The 16,345-nt window shown below is 39.6% G+C and overlaps 1 protein-coding gene across 3 annotated transcripts in view; it reads left to right on the top strand.

Annotated features, from left to right (window-relative positions):
* Dnajb4 (DnaJ heat shock protein family (Hsp40) member B4) overlaps positions 1-15,291 on the top strand; it is a 28,370-nt gene extending 13,079 nt beyond the window's left edge. Inside the window, exons 2-5 of one of the 3 annotated variants that reach the window (XM_016007871.3) lie at positions 5,117-5,240; positions 5,471-5,712; positions 11,841-12,409; positions 14,043-15,291. In XM_016007871.3, coding sequence (XP_015863357.1) covers positions 5,502-5,712; positions 11,841-12,409; positions 14,043-14,276 — 1,014 coding nt within the window. In that variant the 5' untranslated portion in view covers positions 5,117-5,240; positions 5,471-5,501 and the 3' untranslated portion in view covers positions 14,277-15,291. The other 2 variants (XM_006989493.4, XM_076575245.1) reach the window with 2 other exon arrangements.
* Positions 15,292-16,345: the final 1,054 nt, after the last annotated feature.

Raw genomic sequence — 16,345 nt, 5'->3', positions numbered from 1 at the left:
TTGTCTTGAAAAACCAAATAATTTAAAATTTGTTTTTTCCTTTAAAATAAAGCTGTAAGTATAACCATGGCAGAAGTTATTGATATTTTAGCCATTATGAAAGTCTGAAACCTTTCCATAATGTTGAAAATTTGGAGTCTGAGTTTCAAACTTAACAGTTCTCTAGTGTTTATAGGCTTTTAAGGAAAGTATAAAATGTACACGTAAAATATAGTCATTATTAGATGGCTAGTAGTTTTGATTTTATAGAAGACTTTAGATACCCCCCCGAAATGAGTGAAATAGCAGAAAACACAGCCCAATGTTCTTTTTTATGCTAATATTGAAGCAATGTCTATTTAAGGATTGTTATCATAGCAGCTGGGCATCATGGCTCCTGCCTGAAATTCCAACCTTCAGGAGGCTGAGGCAGCAGGATCATTGAGTTCAGAGCCCACTTACATTATGGAGGGAAACTGTCTTAAAAACAAAACAAAAACTTTTGAAAGAATGTCTTAGCTTGTTGTTAGACTATAGTTATAGAAAAGCTTCATGAAAATTTCTCTCTTGTTTAAGTACCAGACATGTGCACACAGAGCATAGACAGCAGAGAGCATGCGAAAGCGTTTTTATTCTAAACTGCCATTATATAATTGCTGTTAGCAGAAAGGCTCAGAAGAGCTCCTCTGTGTAAGAGAATGGAATTCAGATATAAAAGTCTGAAAAGGATCCTTGGCTTGCTGCATGATAGCATGGGGAATGTCTGACTCCTTTGAGGGTCAGTCTGGCAGTTCTTTGTTTCGGTAGCTTAATGTTTTTGCAAACTACAGTCCAGAGTAAAGGCAGACTTCTACTGTCGCAGAGTAGTTTGTACAGCTTAAAATAGTGTAAAGTTTTAATGTATATGTCATAAATTTCAGTGTTTTCAAGAGTGTTTTTATTTTGGGGAGTTTGGGGGTTTGGGGGGGGGTCCCTGGATGCCCTGGAACTTGCTCTGTAGACCAGGCTGGCCTCCAGCTCACAGAGATCCCTCTGCCTCTGCCTCTGCCTCCTGGGCCTGGGATTAAAGTCTGCACCACCACATCAGATAAAGAAGCTTTATCTGTAGCTTCTTTCTGCTTGTCTTCTAACCAGGAAGGACAGCTGTGAAGGGATCCATCATGACTGAGCTGTGTGGAGTATAGACAGAAATCAAGGCTGGGAAGATCCTGTCTCCAGAATTTTGAGAATATGTATTTCCATCACCTCACCTCGTCAGGAGGTTGAGGAGAAAGGAGTTTGATTTGTGGGCTTTTGTTGTTGTTTTGAGGCAGGGTTTCATGTAGCCTACACTGGTTTCAAACGTGCTGTGTAACCCAAGACTGGCCTTGAACTCCTGATTGTCCTGCCTCCCTCTGCCAAGTGCTGGGAGTACAGGTGTGTACTGCATCTGACTGACTCTAGGACCCTGAGACCAGACTGGGTAACACAATGAAACCCCTCCTTATAAATCAATAAATCAGATTTAAAGTATGACAAATACTACCTGTGTGAAGTGTTTAATGATTTTGACTTTTTAGACAGGGTCTCACTACTGTAGCCTTGGCTAGCTTAGAATTTAGCTATGTAGATCAGGCTCACCTCAAACTTAGAAATCTGCCTGCCTCATTCCTTGGAGTGTTGGGATCAAAGGCGTGCACCATCACCATCACCAGCATGGTTTTATTTTTAACAAATTCAAGGTGTGTAAGCATATTTTAACAGGAATATTTGGAAAGAGCGAAACATAACCTTGTTTGCATTTATGTGTGTGTAATTTTATAAGTAAAAGTGTTACACATGGCATGATTGTTTTCTGAAAGAAAGTTGTTGGTCTTCATATAATAAAATCATAAAAGTAGCTAACACCTTTAATCTTCACAGTGTCGATATTTAAATACACTGCACATCATATTTAATCCTTATGGTAGCTCTACAAAGTTAATATTGATATTAACCCCAATTGACAGATAAGGAAACCAAGACACAGAGTTTAGATCCCAGGCCACACAGCTGGTAAGTGGGATTATCAGAATTTGAATCCAGAAAGTCTTGACTCCAGAATCCGTGCTTTAAACAACTATTTTAAACCATTGTAGATAGTCCTTAGTGCCACCTTGTATTTCCTTCCTTCCTTCCTTCCTTCCTTCCTTCCTTCCTTCCTTCCTTCCTTCCTTCCTTCCTTCCTTCCTTCCCTCCCCTGGGGTTTAACCCCAGGGTTTTTTCATGAATGGGAGACAAGTATTTTACCACTCACTGAGACCTACACCATTCTTCTTTCCTTTCCTTTTTTTTTCCCTTAAGTTTAGTTTTGCCATGTAGCCCAGGATGGCTTGCAACTCATTCTATATCCCAGGCTATTCTAATGCTCAATAGTAATTGTTCTGCCCTTAGCCTGCCAAGTTGTGAAATTACAGTACACAGCCATACCTGGCTACCTCAGCAGATTCAATGACTATTGGACACACTTAGATTTGAGGTTAGGTATTCAGCTATCAGAAGCACTAGGAACACAGTATAAAATAGCCCAAAATTGCTTAATCTTGAGTAGGAAGTGTGGGGGACTGGAGGTCATGATTTTCTGATACAAATTCATTATGAGAAACATCAGGGGCAGTGGTTGCGCATGCCTTTAATCCATCCTGGGCTACCAAATGAGTTCCAGGAGAGGTGCAAAGCTACACAGAGAAATCCTGTCTCGAAAAACCAAAAAAAAAAAAAAAAAAAAAAAAAAAAAAAAAAAAATTCTGAATTAACATCAGAACTGAACATGACCTGGTCAAAAATTAAATACTGATAGAAAAAAGTTTTTAACAGGTGCATCAGTAAAATACTAGAATTTGTTCTAAAGTATTTGAGATTATCTGAATTAATAATTTATTGAGATAGGGTTTCTCTCTGTAGCCCAGGTTGGCCTCAAACTTGCTACCCTCCTCCTTCTGCCTTCTTAGTGACCTAATTTGAAATTAATTTCTTCTGAGTAATCCTAGAAGTCAGCCCAGTCCTGCTAGTCTCTGTAATCTACCACAAACTGAGACTGATTTGTGACTTAGAAAAAAAAAGTGTTTTCTTCTGTAGCTCAGGTTGGCCTCCAGCTCATTGTGTACGTACCTAGGCTGACCTTCAGCTGCCTCTGTCTCTCGAGTGCTAGGATTTTGGCATGAACCATCACAACAGCTGAGGCTTGTTTCTGTTTTGTAGAAATACCAAATTAGAAGAAGAAGATGGGGTCAGTGGGCTGATGGTTATACTTCTATGTTTTGGGGGTTTGCTATCTTCTGTGTACAAATACTTTTTCGATAGTTACTAAAACATAATATCCCAATCAAGGAAGCTTGATAAGAGACAAAGTGACATTTCCCTTTAACATGCTGTTGTGCACAAAAACTTGGTTGCTGTTAACCTTGATAAAATAATCACATTTAAGCTTTTTGATAGACTTGGAAAATCAATTCATGCTCTGAGTATGGAAATTACTGGTGTGGGACATCTGGCCTCACTACTTTTAATAAAAAGAGAATTATAGCTTCGTGGCATCTTACTAGTTAATAGTAAAATAAAAATCTTAAGTGCAAGCCCTTATTTAATACATGGACAAAAATATGTTAACCTTTCATTTGAAGGGGAAAAGTATGTCAATTCCAATTGTTGTTTTTCTTCTTTTTGTATTCTCTCACATAGCTACACACTTCTAGAAGCAAGTGACTTTTGATACTGACTTCTCCCAGATTCTTTGGATTTGAAAAAAGTCTTTTGGTATTGATGTTTGTTGATAGACTAAAAAAATGAGCCAGTTCACTAACCTCTGTCTGTAGGAAGCCAAGTGTGGGAGATTCCCGCAGCAAGGTGCTGTGGGAGGGACCTTGAGAGCTAGGAAGTCATGGCCATGAGCAAAAGGAAGCCTTCCCAAGTGCCGAGTCATCCAAGTGTTGGCAGGCAGAGGGGGGGCAGTTCTGTCCCATCAGGTTCTCAGTATGTTCTTAGCGTGTGTGTCCATTTTCTCTTTCTTCTACCTGAACACCCCCTCAAGTTTCCAGACACCCAGGGGTTTTAAATGCAGTGTGAAGTGAGTGCATTTCTTTGGACATCGTCTTAGTAATCTGTCTTTCAATATCCTATCAGAAGTGGTGGCTGGAGCACAGCTCAGTGGTGGAAAACTTGCCTCGTAACTGTATCCAAGGCCTTGAGTGTCAGGACTCACCTGGAAACAGGAACAGCTGAGAACAGATTGACAATCCATATAAGAGAGAAAAGATGAGTTACATACATTCAAAATACTCTCATATTTATTCAAGATACATTGTAGGAGAAAGCATCACATGGCATATAAATGTAAAGGTGATTTAAACTTTATTAATTAAAAAAATTACAGCAAATAGCAACAAATATTTTTTAAAAGAATTAAAAGAAAATATACTAATAGTAACAGGGAATACAAAAAGAGGGAGAATTTCCCCCCATGTTTTCAAAAATCTTTGTAAGTACATATTTAAAATGAGGGAAAATGTGTTTTAAAGTAGTAGTTACCTTGCTGCCCCTTGAACGTACATATCCAGATTTTAAGTTGATCCAGGTGTTTGGCTCTGAACTGAGCACGCTGAAATCTGATCCTTTCCCAACCTTCCCAGAGTAGGAAAACAGACCCTCCGAATGGAATCTTCTGGTTCACTCCTGGTAATGAACACAGGTAGTGAGCTTTTACAGATAATAAATTTTTAAATATTACCAAAAACTAGTTAAAAATCACTCTCAAGTCATTTATGTTAAAATACTGCTTTTCAATTTTATTGTATTATTGTAGCCTTTGTACCATGTGAAACTTCATATAGTGACCTCCTCACCTTTCAGATTGTAGACCTTGGAATTTTGAAAATGACCCAAATTATTTGAAGACTTTAAATTTAAACACCTCATATTTTAGTTCTGCATATTTGACAACTAGGTAGCTTGAAATTGAAATTGGAATACCTACAGTAAGCTCAAGCCTTTTCTATCTGTATAATTACTTTAAGATGGGTTACCTAATGGCTATAATTATTTCTGTTGCCTTTTTACCTCTAATGGATAAATACGTTTGTAGTTATGACAAAACTGAAATACTGCTTTGCTAAATCCACAGGAAATAAAGTGGTAGAGCCAGAGGAAAGGGAAGAGTTAATCATGGAGGAGGAGGGACGCAGCTCAGTCCTTTGCCTAGAGGCCGCTGGGAAAGTGACGTCCTGTAGCATTTGCTGTTCTAGAAAGTACGGAGACACGTAGTGAAATGGGAGGGTCTAGAGGGAGGCCGGCTCTGTGGTGTCTATTTATCCGTAAGTGAGCTGCTGGGGAAGGAATTAAATAGAGACGCTGCCTGCTGCCTCCAGACAGCTGAGCCGGCTCGCTGATTGCTTTAACTTCTACGATAGCCAGCTTGCTTGATTTTCCCAGAATCATTGTCTTGCTAAGACTGGGGACACTCTTTTCTTTTACAAAGGGAAAGCTAAGTTCATTTCAAGGCATTCGAAATGGGGAAAGACTATTATTGCATTTTGGGAATTGAAAAAGGAGCTACAGATGAAGATATTAAAAAGGCTTACCGAAAACAAGCCCTCAAATTTCATCCGGACAAGAACAAATCCCCTCAAGCAGAGGAAAAATTTAAAGAGGTCGCAGAAGCTTATGAAGTATTGAGTGATCCTAAAAAGAGAGAGATATATGATCAGTTTGGGGAAGAAGGTAAGCTGCACATTTCTGTTCCTTTGGCTCTGAATCTTTCCTTTTTTTTCTCTCTCAGTCTTCTGATTATCATTACATTAGATTGTCAGACAAACCTAAAATAAAAAGAAAAATAACAGATAAAAACAAGGGCTAATTCTTGATCATTTGAGTGAGCTACGAATGAAATGTTCATGTTTGTCTTTTGGGTTTTTAAAAAATAATACTGTATTATACATATTCTACTGTTATACTTACAGTTTTAGCATCTTATATTTTAAAAGAAACATTAAATTCCTGTGCCAAGGAATGAATTGTTTAAAAGTCTTATGCAACCTGTTTTTTTTTTTTAATGGATTTTTTTGACCAAAATTAATAGAATCTTCAATCATTTAAAATCTTAAGACTGGCAGTTCAAATTCTGGGTCATTTATATTTTATTCAGAAAAACAAGAAGTTTTTTGCCTTTTTAGAGCAACGCTAATTGAGACTGAACAAGACGGAGTCAGTCGTGTGTCTTAGCCGCAGAAGGCATAGGCGTTCAGCTTCTAGTTGTTTTTGGCAATCTGCCTAGAGAAGAGCGAGTTTTCCTGATGTCATGAAATACCAGAGCAAGTTTCTCAGCTTAATTGTAAATAGCGATTGTGTGCCAGGAGAAAAATCTGGGAATTTTTTTTAACCTAAAATGGCCACCTAGTTAGAACAATGACTGATTTTCTTTTAGTTAACTATTCCCTTCAGAAATTTTACTATATACGTGAAGAGGTGACAGCCTCCCTTTTTCCTCGGCCATACTTTTTTCCTTAACCTCCTGAGACCAGAACTTAGTGAGCTCAGTAAAGGGGAGACCTTTGAGAGTCTCCTTTATGTTATGGACCTTAACCCAGGTTTGTCCAGCATCTCCATGAAATGTGGACGTACGGTAGGACTTGTACATTGTTGATTAGCAGCGACAGCAGTGCTTCACTTCATGTGAGTTTGGGGTTTTCAAATCTAAAAATTGGGACTAACGTACTCTTTCATCACTTTCCCCAAATGTCTTCGAGTCACTGTGGCTATGGAAACAGTTTTGTTTCCCCTCTGTTTATAGCATTTAAACATCAGATTCCCTATTCGAAGTGCCCACTCGCTTTGCAGTCAGCAAACTAAACTGCAGTTCAGTGCAGTCGTGTGGAGGTTCTTGTCTTTATTTTCTTGTGCTGCCACCTTTGGTAGTGGTGGGGTGGACCTGCATTGCCGGCCAGGTTCTTACAAATGGAGTAACTGAAAACAGCAAGTAGTGGACAGCCCCCTCTCTGCTCCCCGTGGTCGCACTGATGCCATGCTGGGGCTGTCTCAGGAGCCAGCAGCATCTTCAGACATTGCCAGACTCTGGCCTCACCTGAGAAGTGGGAGGTTCCCTAAATTGCCGTAAAAGCTGCTTCAGTAAAGGCAGGTGATTTGGTTCCTTCCATCTTATGGACGGCCCAGGTGCATCTCTGTTGTGACTAAGCCATAGGAGTCAGGTTTGTTAAACGTGTTTGACTTGATAGAGTTTTCAAGTCACCAGATGGTACACTTAATTCTTTAAGTCCTTTTGACGGTGTTTTCTTGACTAATTCCCCCGTCACATTACTTTGATAGTTTTTTTTAATAATCATTACCAATGACTTAAACTTTCCAAAAACTAAATCATGATTGTCTGTGTGCCCTGAATCTTTATTTTTTATTTTTTATTCTTGGTGTTCTTAGCCCAGATAAGTGCTGTGAGCAAGAGAAGGAGCGTGAGGCAGGATTCTTTTCTTACAGCATTGCAGGCCATTATTCAGAGGCACTGTGCATTTATAAGCTATTTGAAAATACAGGAGAAGGAACATTACTAAGCTTTTAGAATTCTTCCTTCACAGAAAAGTGGTTCGTTTATTTACCTTTTGGTAGAACAGCACACAGTTGTTTAAAACCCTCTAGGGGCGGGAGTGTAGCTCAGAGTCATAGCATTTGTGAAGTGTGGGAGCCCTGCTCTCGATCCTCAGCACCTTCCCCCAGAAATCTCCGGTAGGTACACTGTGGGAGAATATGAGGAAGGCTCTTTTTTCTCTCACTTTTCTCATTGTCTGTGCTTACAGTCCTGGGTGCACAGGCCTCTCCAGTAGTAAGAAAACACTGAACTCTGAGATGGTGGAACTACTAAGGCACTAGATAGAGCGCCCTCCCTGTCCCATTGTTCCTCCTGGGGCTAGGGGAGCAGAAGTAAGAACTGTGAGATAATGCTGAATGTCTGTATGTGGGAATTAAGAGAACTATTAATCTTGTTTGTTCATGCTGTGAAATTCTTTTAACACTTGAAATTTAGAATGCTTTTGGTTTTTTTTTTTAATGAATTAAATAGCCATGTTTTAAAGTTACTATGTTATCTAGTAGTTCTATTCCTAGGAATCTATAAACGGAAAAACAAAACAAAACATTTGCTCATGCAGAGACATGTGCCTGACTGTTGAGGCAGCACCAGTGAGGGCCTTGCGTCAAGACAGGCCAGAGTGACATGCTTTACGAAGTGGGGAAACGAAAGTGTATGTCCCAGTGGGCACCTTTCAGCAGTTAAAAATACCCATTTAATGGACTATGTCACAACTGGATGAACCTGGAAAATACGCTGGGTGGAAACCCAGATCTAAAGGCAGAATTATGTAATGCAGTTTCTGTGAGATGTCTGGACAAGACAGCTTTGGAGAGATAGATAGCGGAGCCAGCTTTCCTGGGGCTGGAGGGAGAGATAGGCACATTGTGAGGAGCAGAGGACTTCAGATCGGTGGCATGTTCCGCAGATGGACGAGGGTGGTGACAAACTGTAAACCTTTGTAAGTCATTCCAGTTGAACTGCCTAGAAGTCAGCTTTGTAGTGTAATCACATGTGAAATAATAGATCAGTTTTCTCCACAACTGAAACATTTGAAAATAACCATGCAGCTACAGAAATTTAAGACTGGATTCTGACATATTCTCTGCCCTGAAGTTTTAGGCTTGGCTAAGTGGACGTGAAGAGAAGTTTGTATTAAACAACTCTTTTTTTTCTATTGGGCCACAGAGATGGCTCAGTGGGTAAAGGTGCTTGTGACCTGAGTTCAGTCCCTGGGACCCCTGTGGTGGAAAGAGGGAACTGACTTTTGAAAGTCGTCCTCTGGCCTCTACATGCTTACCATGGCATCAGACAGACCGACTGACCACCAGTAAATGCAACTTTAAAATGGAAAATAAATAAATAAAAATCTCCCTCAAAACACACCTTAGAAGGTTCTGGTTTTCTAACATTTTTTTCTCCTTTATTTACTTTGCCTGTTGATTACTGCTTACTCACTAATTTTTTTTTGGATGCTAAAAGCAGTTTTATGTCTTCAGACTTAAGTATTTGGTATATTAACATTCATGTGGTTTGCTGTTCTCTTTAATGCAGTTAGTCAGCCGCACCTCTTTGTTTTCTGTGTTCTAAAGACATACGCTACTCAGCTTCTTGTGAGTTGAACTGTTGAAGGTTCTTTTTCTACAACTCTGAACCCTTGCTACAAATCAAAACATTTACACCCTCCATTTCCTTAAAGTAAGAATTAGCAAGTCTTATCATTTTTCCTTGCAAATCTAATTCTTCTCTTGTGTTTCTTTTCATAATTTTTTTGTCAGATAATGAATAGACGTCATTGCTGTGAATAGTGTCCCCAAAATGTGTTTGCTTTGCATGTTAAATTGGCTAGTTGATTTAAAGCTCAGGCAGAAGTGGAATTAGAGTCCATCCCCTGACTAGACGGTGTCTAGAAAACATTTCAAAGCAGAGAGAATCCAGCTGGATGTTGGTTGTTTTTATTGGGAGTTGCAGTGTACAGGATTAAGGCTGACTATCTAGCAAATGATGTGCTTGTTAGACAGGAAGAAGTTCATGTCATATTACAGCGGCATTTTGGTAGGATTTTCTCATTATTAAAGTAGCTTCATTCTTTATCTGACCTACATAGCTGACCGTTCTATGTCTAGGAAAATCTCAAGGCTGAATTTTTGTCGGCTCTGATGAGTAAGTCACTTGAGCTGTGTGTAAATTTTCTCACAGACTATAATACTGGCTGAATTACCATTTTTGGGAGCAAAGGAAGAGGTTTTAGGGAAAAGCCAAACCTATGATGTAATCCTGAAAATGTTATTCTTTCTGTTCTGTTCTGTGCCCAAAGCATTTAGATTTTTGCCTTTTCGAGAGCTAAGGGTAGGCAAGCTCATTTACCCAACTGGTAGATTCTTCTATTTTATGAAATCCGTGGGAAGAAGGATACAATTATTGAAGTAACTTAAGTACTCGTTTAGTTACCTCGTCATGACTTTGAGTTCTAGACTTCCTCTGTCATCTGAGAAAGTCTGTCATTAACTATTTCACTTTGAGTTCTAGACTTCCTCTGTCACCTGAGAAAGTCTGTCATTAACTATTCCACGTTTGGAGTTACAGTTGCACTAACGAAAGTTGTCAGGAAGAACCGAAGGAGCTGCCTGTTGACCATGCTCCCCCTCCCCAGCTTTGTCGCTCTCCCCTTCTGCAAGGAAACCCACCTACTGTTTGGATTTACCGTGCATATCCATCCCCTCCACCCCTAACCGTGCGTGTGTGTGTGTGTGTGTGTGTGTGTGTGTGTGTGTGTGTGTGTGTGTGTGTCCCCGTCCCCGTGTCCGTCCTTTAATAATAGGAACCAACTATATAGCAAGATATGGAAGTGGAGTCTCCTTGGAGTTTACAGTGATTAAGTCTCATGTTGCTGTGTTGTTTTTCTTTTGCTTTGTCTTTAGGCTGACCCTTAAAACACCTTCTTTAGTTTCAGCTTAGGAGGACTTTAAGAGTTAGTTGATTTTCTTCATTCAGTAGACTGGAGTGCCTGTCATTTTTAATTAACCCCATATGCATGAGCAATGCAAAAATTAGTAACATACTTTCCCTGCCCTCAAATTACTCAATTTTGGATATAAGAATCTTCCAGTTTAAACTAGTTTTTCCCAGTTCTGTAATCTTCATTTCCCACCTTACTTTTTGGTCAGGAATTCCTCTAAGGCGCCTCCAGAAGCTTCCTTATAATGATAGAAATCTTTGCCAAGATTGGCCTCCTAAAACATCATGATACTGTTTTGTGGATTTTAGTTGGATCTTCCTTTGGGATGTGGTAGAACATGCTATGTCAAATATATATAATCTTTGTCAGCCACATGTTGTCCTGTTGAACCTTTGGGGAAAAGGTCACAGTTCTGCTGTCAGACAGAAATAACTGGTCCGGGTTACATGCTAAAAAGACCCGAGGCTCTCGATTTCAGGTCTGGTTTTAATGCTTTGAATCAGGATGTGAAAAGGTAGACCTAAGAAGTCTCACTATCGAAGATGATAATAATCTAGTGTCCACAGAAACATTTTCCATACTGCCCTCTTTATTAGAACTTTTTCCCTTGCTGCTAAGAAATAGTTCTGTTTAGTTCTTGAACAGTAAAAGACCTGGTGGGGGCTAGAAAGATGGCCGAGCAGTTAAGAAGAACCTTGCTGTGCTGTCCAAGGATCTGAGCTCATTTCCCAGCACCCATTTCAGGAGGCTCACAACCAGCTGTGACTCTAGCTGCAGGGGATTTGATGCCTCTGGCCTTCATGGGCACCTACACTCGTGTGCAGACACACATGCCTACACAGAGTTAAAAGTAATGAAAGTCTTTAGAAGACAGCAAAAGAAAGAATAAAGCTACTTAGTATGGATATATTACTTACTATTGATCACATTAATTAGTTATAGTGGCACCTAAGGATCTAGATTCTTTGTTTAACTATTCAGTTGCTTTCAATAGGTGTCTTTAAAACTCTTCAGTTTAAATACAGTATTCTGGAATAGTAGTTTTTGAGGTAAAGAATCTCAGTTTCCTTTTATTTTTCATATTTATTATGAAACAGATTCAAGAAGAAATTATTAAAGCTAAGAATTTGGAGGAGTGATTTGCAAGCTAAACCTTTAACTTAGGGTAGCTCTTCAGAAGCTGTGTAACCATGCTGTTTAATTATAATGTTTCTGACCGTAAGGGATAGTCAAAGGTTATTGGCGGTACAGCTAGCAAATGGTCAACTGTCTAGAGTTACAGCCCTTTTTCTGATCATGTTATCTCTTCACCAGGGTTGAAAGGAGGAGCAGGAGGCACTGATGGACAGGGAGGCACCTTCAGGTACACCTTCCACGGTGACCCTCATGCCACGTTTGCAGCCTTTTTTGGGGGTTCCAATCCCTTTGAAATTTTCTTTGGAAGACGGATGGGTGGAGGTCGAGATTCTGAAGAAATGGAAATAGATGGAGATCCCTTCAGTGCCTTTGGATTCAGCATGAATGGTTATCCAAGAGACAGGAATTCTGTGGGACCCTCCCGTCTCAAACAAGACCCTCCTGTTATTCATGAACTTAGAGTGTCGCTTGAAGAAATCTATAGTGGCTGCACCAAACGGATGAAGATTTCTCGGAAAAGATTAAACCCTGATGGAAGGAGTTACAGATCTGAGGACAAAATTCTCACCATTGAGATTAAAAAAGGGTGGAAAGAAGGCACCAAAATTACTTTCCCGAGGGAAGGGGACGAAACACCAAATAGCATCCCAGCAGACATTGTTTTTATTATTAAAGACAAAGAGCATCCCAAATTCAAAAGAGATGGATCAAATATAGTCTATACCGCTAAAATCAGCTTGCGGGAGGTAAGTAGAGGTGTGTGCTGTGGGTTACTGGTAGGGAACTGTCTGAGCAGGAGCCTGCTTTTCCCCAGCGCTCTGCTCCAGTGTTCTCTTTCTCATAACAGGTCTCTGGAAGTGCTACTATTGCATCTCTTATGGATGACATCATTGTTTCTAAACTTAACTGTCAGTTTGAAGTGCAGGCTTGATTAGCCACTCCACGGCCATGTTGGATTAGCTCTGCTCTGGTTTTCGGTTGTGCTCTGTGAGATCTGCATTGGAAATCCCATCTCTTAAATCCGTTTATACCACTGGTTTTCAACCTTTGTAATAGGTTGCTGCAACCTTTTAATACAGTTCCTCTTGTTGTTGTGATTCCCAACCATAAAATTATTTTTGTTGCTACATTATAACTAACTTTGATACTGTTATGAATCTTAATGTAAATCTCTGTGTTTTTTTAGTGGTCTCAGGAGATCCCTGTGAAAGGTCCTTCAGCCCCCCCCCCCCATAAGGGGTTGTGACCCACAGGTTGAGAACCAATTGTTTATATAGTTTTGATATGATTAGTTTGGAGTAAGATTTATATAACAAGTATTAAAATATAACAAGTGTATACATGGTGTATAATACCACCACTTTACTATAGCCCTCAAGTCCTTATTTGTACTACTTCGCAAATTCAGTTGTAACCCATGATGTGAGGTCATGTCCCTGTTTAAATTCTTAAATATCGGGCGGTGGTGGTACACGCCTTTAATCCCAGCACTTGAGAGGCAGAGCCAGGTGGATCTCTGTGAGTTCGAGGCCAGCCTGGGCTACCAAGTGAGTTCCAGGAAAGATGCAAAGCTACACAGAGAAACCCTGTCTCGGGGAAAAAAAAAACCTTAAATAGCTCAATATATCCCTACCATATATTTCAAACTGGCTTAAAAGGTAGAAATCTGGCTCCCACCCCCAAATTTTCCTTTTCCTGAATTTGCTGTTATTACTTTGTATAGTTCTCTGTGTGTCAGAGCTACCCTCTGTGATCTCGCAGCCTTCACTGGAGCAGACCTTGTTTAGTTTAGTGTAGGTACTTGGTAGTTCCAGTCAATGAGGGGATGATCCATGTGCCCTGTCTGTCAGAGAGACCTCTGCCATACCTTTCTGTTCATGCTCTGCTCTGTTGAAGTCACTAATTCATGTGTACGTTTCGGAGTTCCTTGTGCATTTCTGGAGGGGAAGTCTTGGTTCATGATCCCTCAGTGGTTCACCAAGAACTATGTGGCATCTAGTAGACACTCCCAGGTCTTCTAGAGAAGGAGGTCTTGCTCCTCCTTTTGTTCAGTTCAGTTCTGAGCTCTTCCTTTTCTCCCTTCAAATTCCTGCACTTTGAGTGTTGACAGCCGCAAACTGTTTACTTCCTAAGGCGCTCTGAAAGACATCCTTGGCTTCTCTTTTCTTTCTTTTCCTTCCTCTCTCTTCTCTCTCTAGTAACATCTGATTATGCTTCTCTTGAACAGATTTTCTGGAACAGGAAAAAGATTTTAAAACTATTGTAATCCTTTTGGACGTTAAAATATCACCTTCATGGTATTATTCTTTACCACCCAGCAAGATCTTATATTGTTCAGTTTGGGAGTTTATTAACTTTGTTTTATTTGGTCCACTTTAGGCATTGTGTGGCTGCTCAATTAATGTGCCAACAATGGATGGAAGAAACATACCTATGTCAATCAGTGATATTGTGAAGCCTGGGATGAGGAGAAGAATTATTGGATATGGGCTGCCGTTTCCAAAAAACCCTGAACAACGTGGTGACCTGCTAATAGAGTTTGATGTGTCCTTCCCAGATTCCATATCTTCATCATCCAAAGAGATCCTTAGGAAGCATCTCCCTGCCTCATAGAATAGGAAGAACCTTGCTACCCGTATTTTGATAAGACACTGAAAATATAAAAGGAATGGCAGTGGACAGATGTGACTTCTGTATAAAGATGTGTAAACTCTTCTGAGGATTCATTAAATTGCATGGATAGAGACGGGTCAAATAGGCAAAGTGGATTTTTATAGCAGAGATGAAGAAAAAAACCTCACTCACTGTATTGTATTTCATTTCTCTCAAATCAGAAACTTAGTATTTCATTTATAAGTGAAAGCTGGTTTTGTGGTCAGTAGATATACTTCTAGTAAAGTACTAGATCATCCAAGTACTTTATTGTGTGTGTCTTTAAATGACCAATGTGATAGACTCCCTTAGTAGAAATTACAATCCTTACCTGGACATGTAATATGTGGAGGAGAATAAAAGTCAAAGTACGTGGAAATGCCATCTAGGTCACCTTCAGAAATGCTCTTTGGGGCTGGTACCAGTGAAGAATGTACTGATGCATATGCTTTGCCATTGTAACTTCTCAAGTATGCCGTTGCATTTCTTAAGAGCATGGTTGTAGTGTTCTTAAAGCAGCCCTTTTCATAAAAAGAAAATGAATGACAGTTCATCTCCTGTGGAAATCCCAATAGCCTGAGTTACTGATAGGTTAGCAACAGACCGTTTTTAAATGGCCACCTGTACTTTTATGCAAGTTTGACTAAATATCTTGAACTGAATACAGTAAGCTCATTTTGTTGTTAATTAGATTATGATGATTTGTTTAATAACATTTGTTTATAGAGAAAACACTGTTACTTGGCATTAATTTTCTATTTACAGTCTCTGCTATATGTACCTTACGTAATTTTCCTAAGAACAGTGAGCTACCACTGTGGTATTAAACAGAATATGGACAGAATAGACGCTGCTGCTCCTCATGGGTCATGTTGCTACTAGTTATTATGCATATAAATATCTTACTTTTTTCATGTATATAGATTGTGTTTCTTAGGTGTTTTAATTTTTTAAATATATTTACATTTAAAAATTATTCTGTCTTCTGTTTTATGTTTATCAAAAGTGATGTTATGAGATAGAGGTTTTTTTTGTAAAACAACTTTCAGAATATTACATATTCATACATAAACAAATATGGTATACTGGGCCCTGTAATCTTTTTAGTAGAATGTAAAGTGATTTAGAAATTTGGTGTAAACATAAGAAGTATATATCTTGACCCCTTGTGGTGTTATTGAAATGGAGTTCTCATAAGATAAAATTCATGCTAACCGTCCTCCCAGTTTTGTTGGTGCTGGTGACCGCATGCAGAGCCTCCTGCACGAAGTGCCTCTGCCATGGCACTGTGCCCTGACTCTGGTGTACGGTGAATGGATTTAGTATATTCATGCAATCATGCAGTCATCACCACTGTCTGATTCCCATGAAAAGCTGGTGACCCTCCCTGTTCTCCCCTCTCAGTCCTGAAACACTAATCTGCTTTCCGTGATGGATTTTTCTGTCCTAAGTATGCCATATAAGCAGAATCAATCAACATATGGCTCTTTCATGTGACTTCATTCGCCTAGCACAGCATTGTTTTCAAGGTCCACTCTGGCCTCTATCAGTCACTGCGTCCCCTTTTGTGGCAGATCATGTACTTGGGTGGAATACCATTTGTTTACCTCTCCATTGGTGTTTTAGGCATTTGGGTTATATCTACTTGGTGGCTTGTATGAATAATGAATGATTCTATGAACATCTGTGAGCAAATTTTTGTGTAGGCAGAACTGACTACATTCTCTGGGGTCCATACTTGAGAGTGCAGTTGTTGAAAATAGCTACATACATTAGTTGCAAATGGAAAATTAAAAAATGCCAGAGAGTTGAGGTAATCAGTGTCTCTATGAATGAACATCATGGAAATTCTCTTACAAATGTAAAGAGCTCAAGTCTTGGGGTAATGGTGTTGTAGTTCACATTTTAAACCCACAGCATGTAACCATTGTTATGACTTTATTTTGTCTGTTTTGAGGTAGGCTCTTGCTGTTTAGCCCTGACTGATGTGGTGCTCCTGTGAGGCTCAGGCTGGTGTAAAGTTTATGGCA

Source organism: Peromyscus maniculatus, chromosome 6 (genome assembly GCF_049852395.1).
Source record: "Peromyscus maniculatus bairdii isolate BWxNUB_F1_BW_parent chromosome 6, HU_Pman_BW_mat_3.1, whole genome shotgun sequence".
Lineage (NCBI taxonomy): Eukaryota > Metazoa > Chordata > Mammalia > Rodentia > Cricetidae > Peromyscus > Peromyscus maniculatus.
Note: the sequence above shows the minus strand (reverse complement) of the source record. Positions and strands in the feature narration are given on the sequence as shown.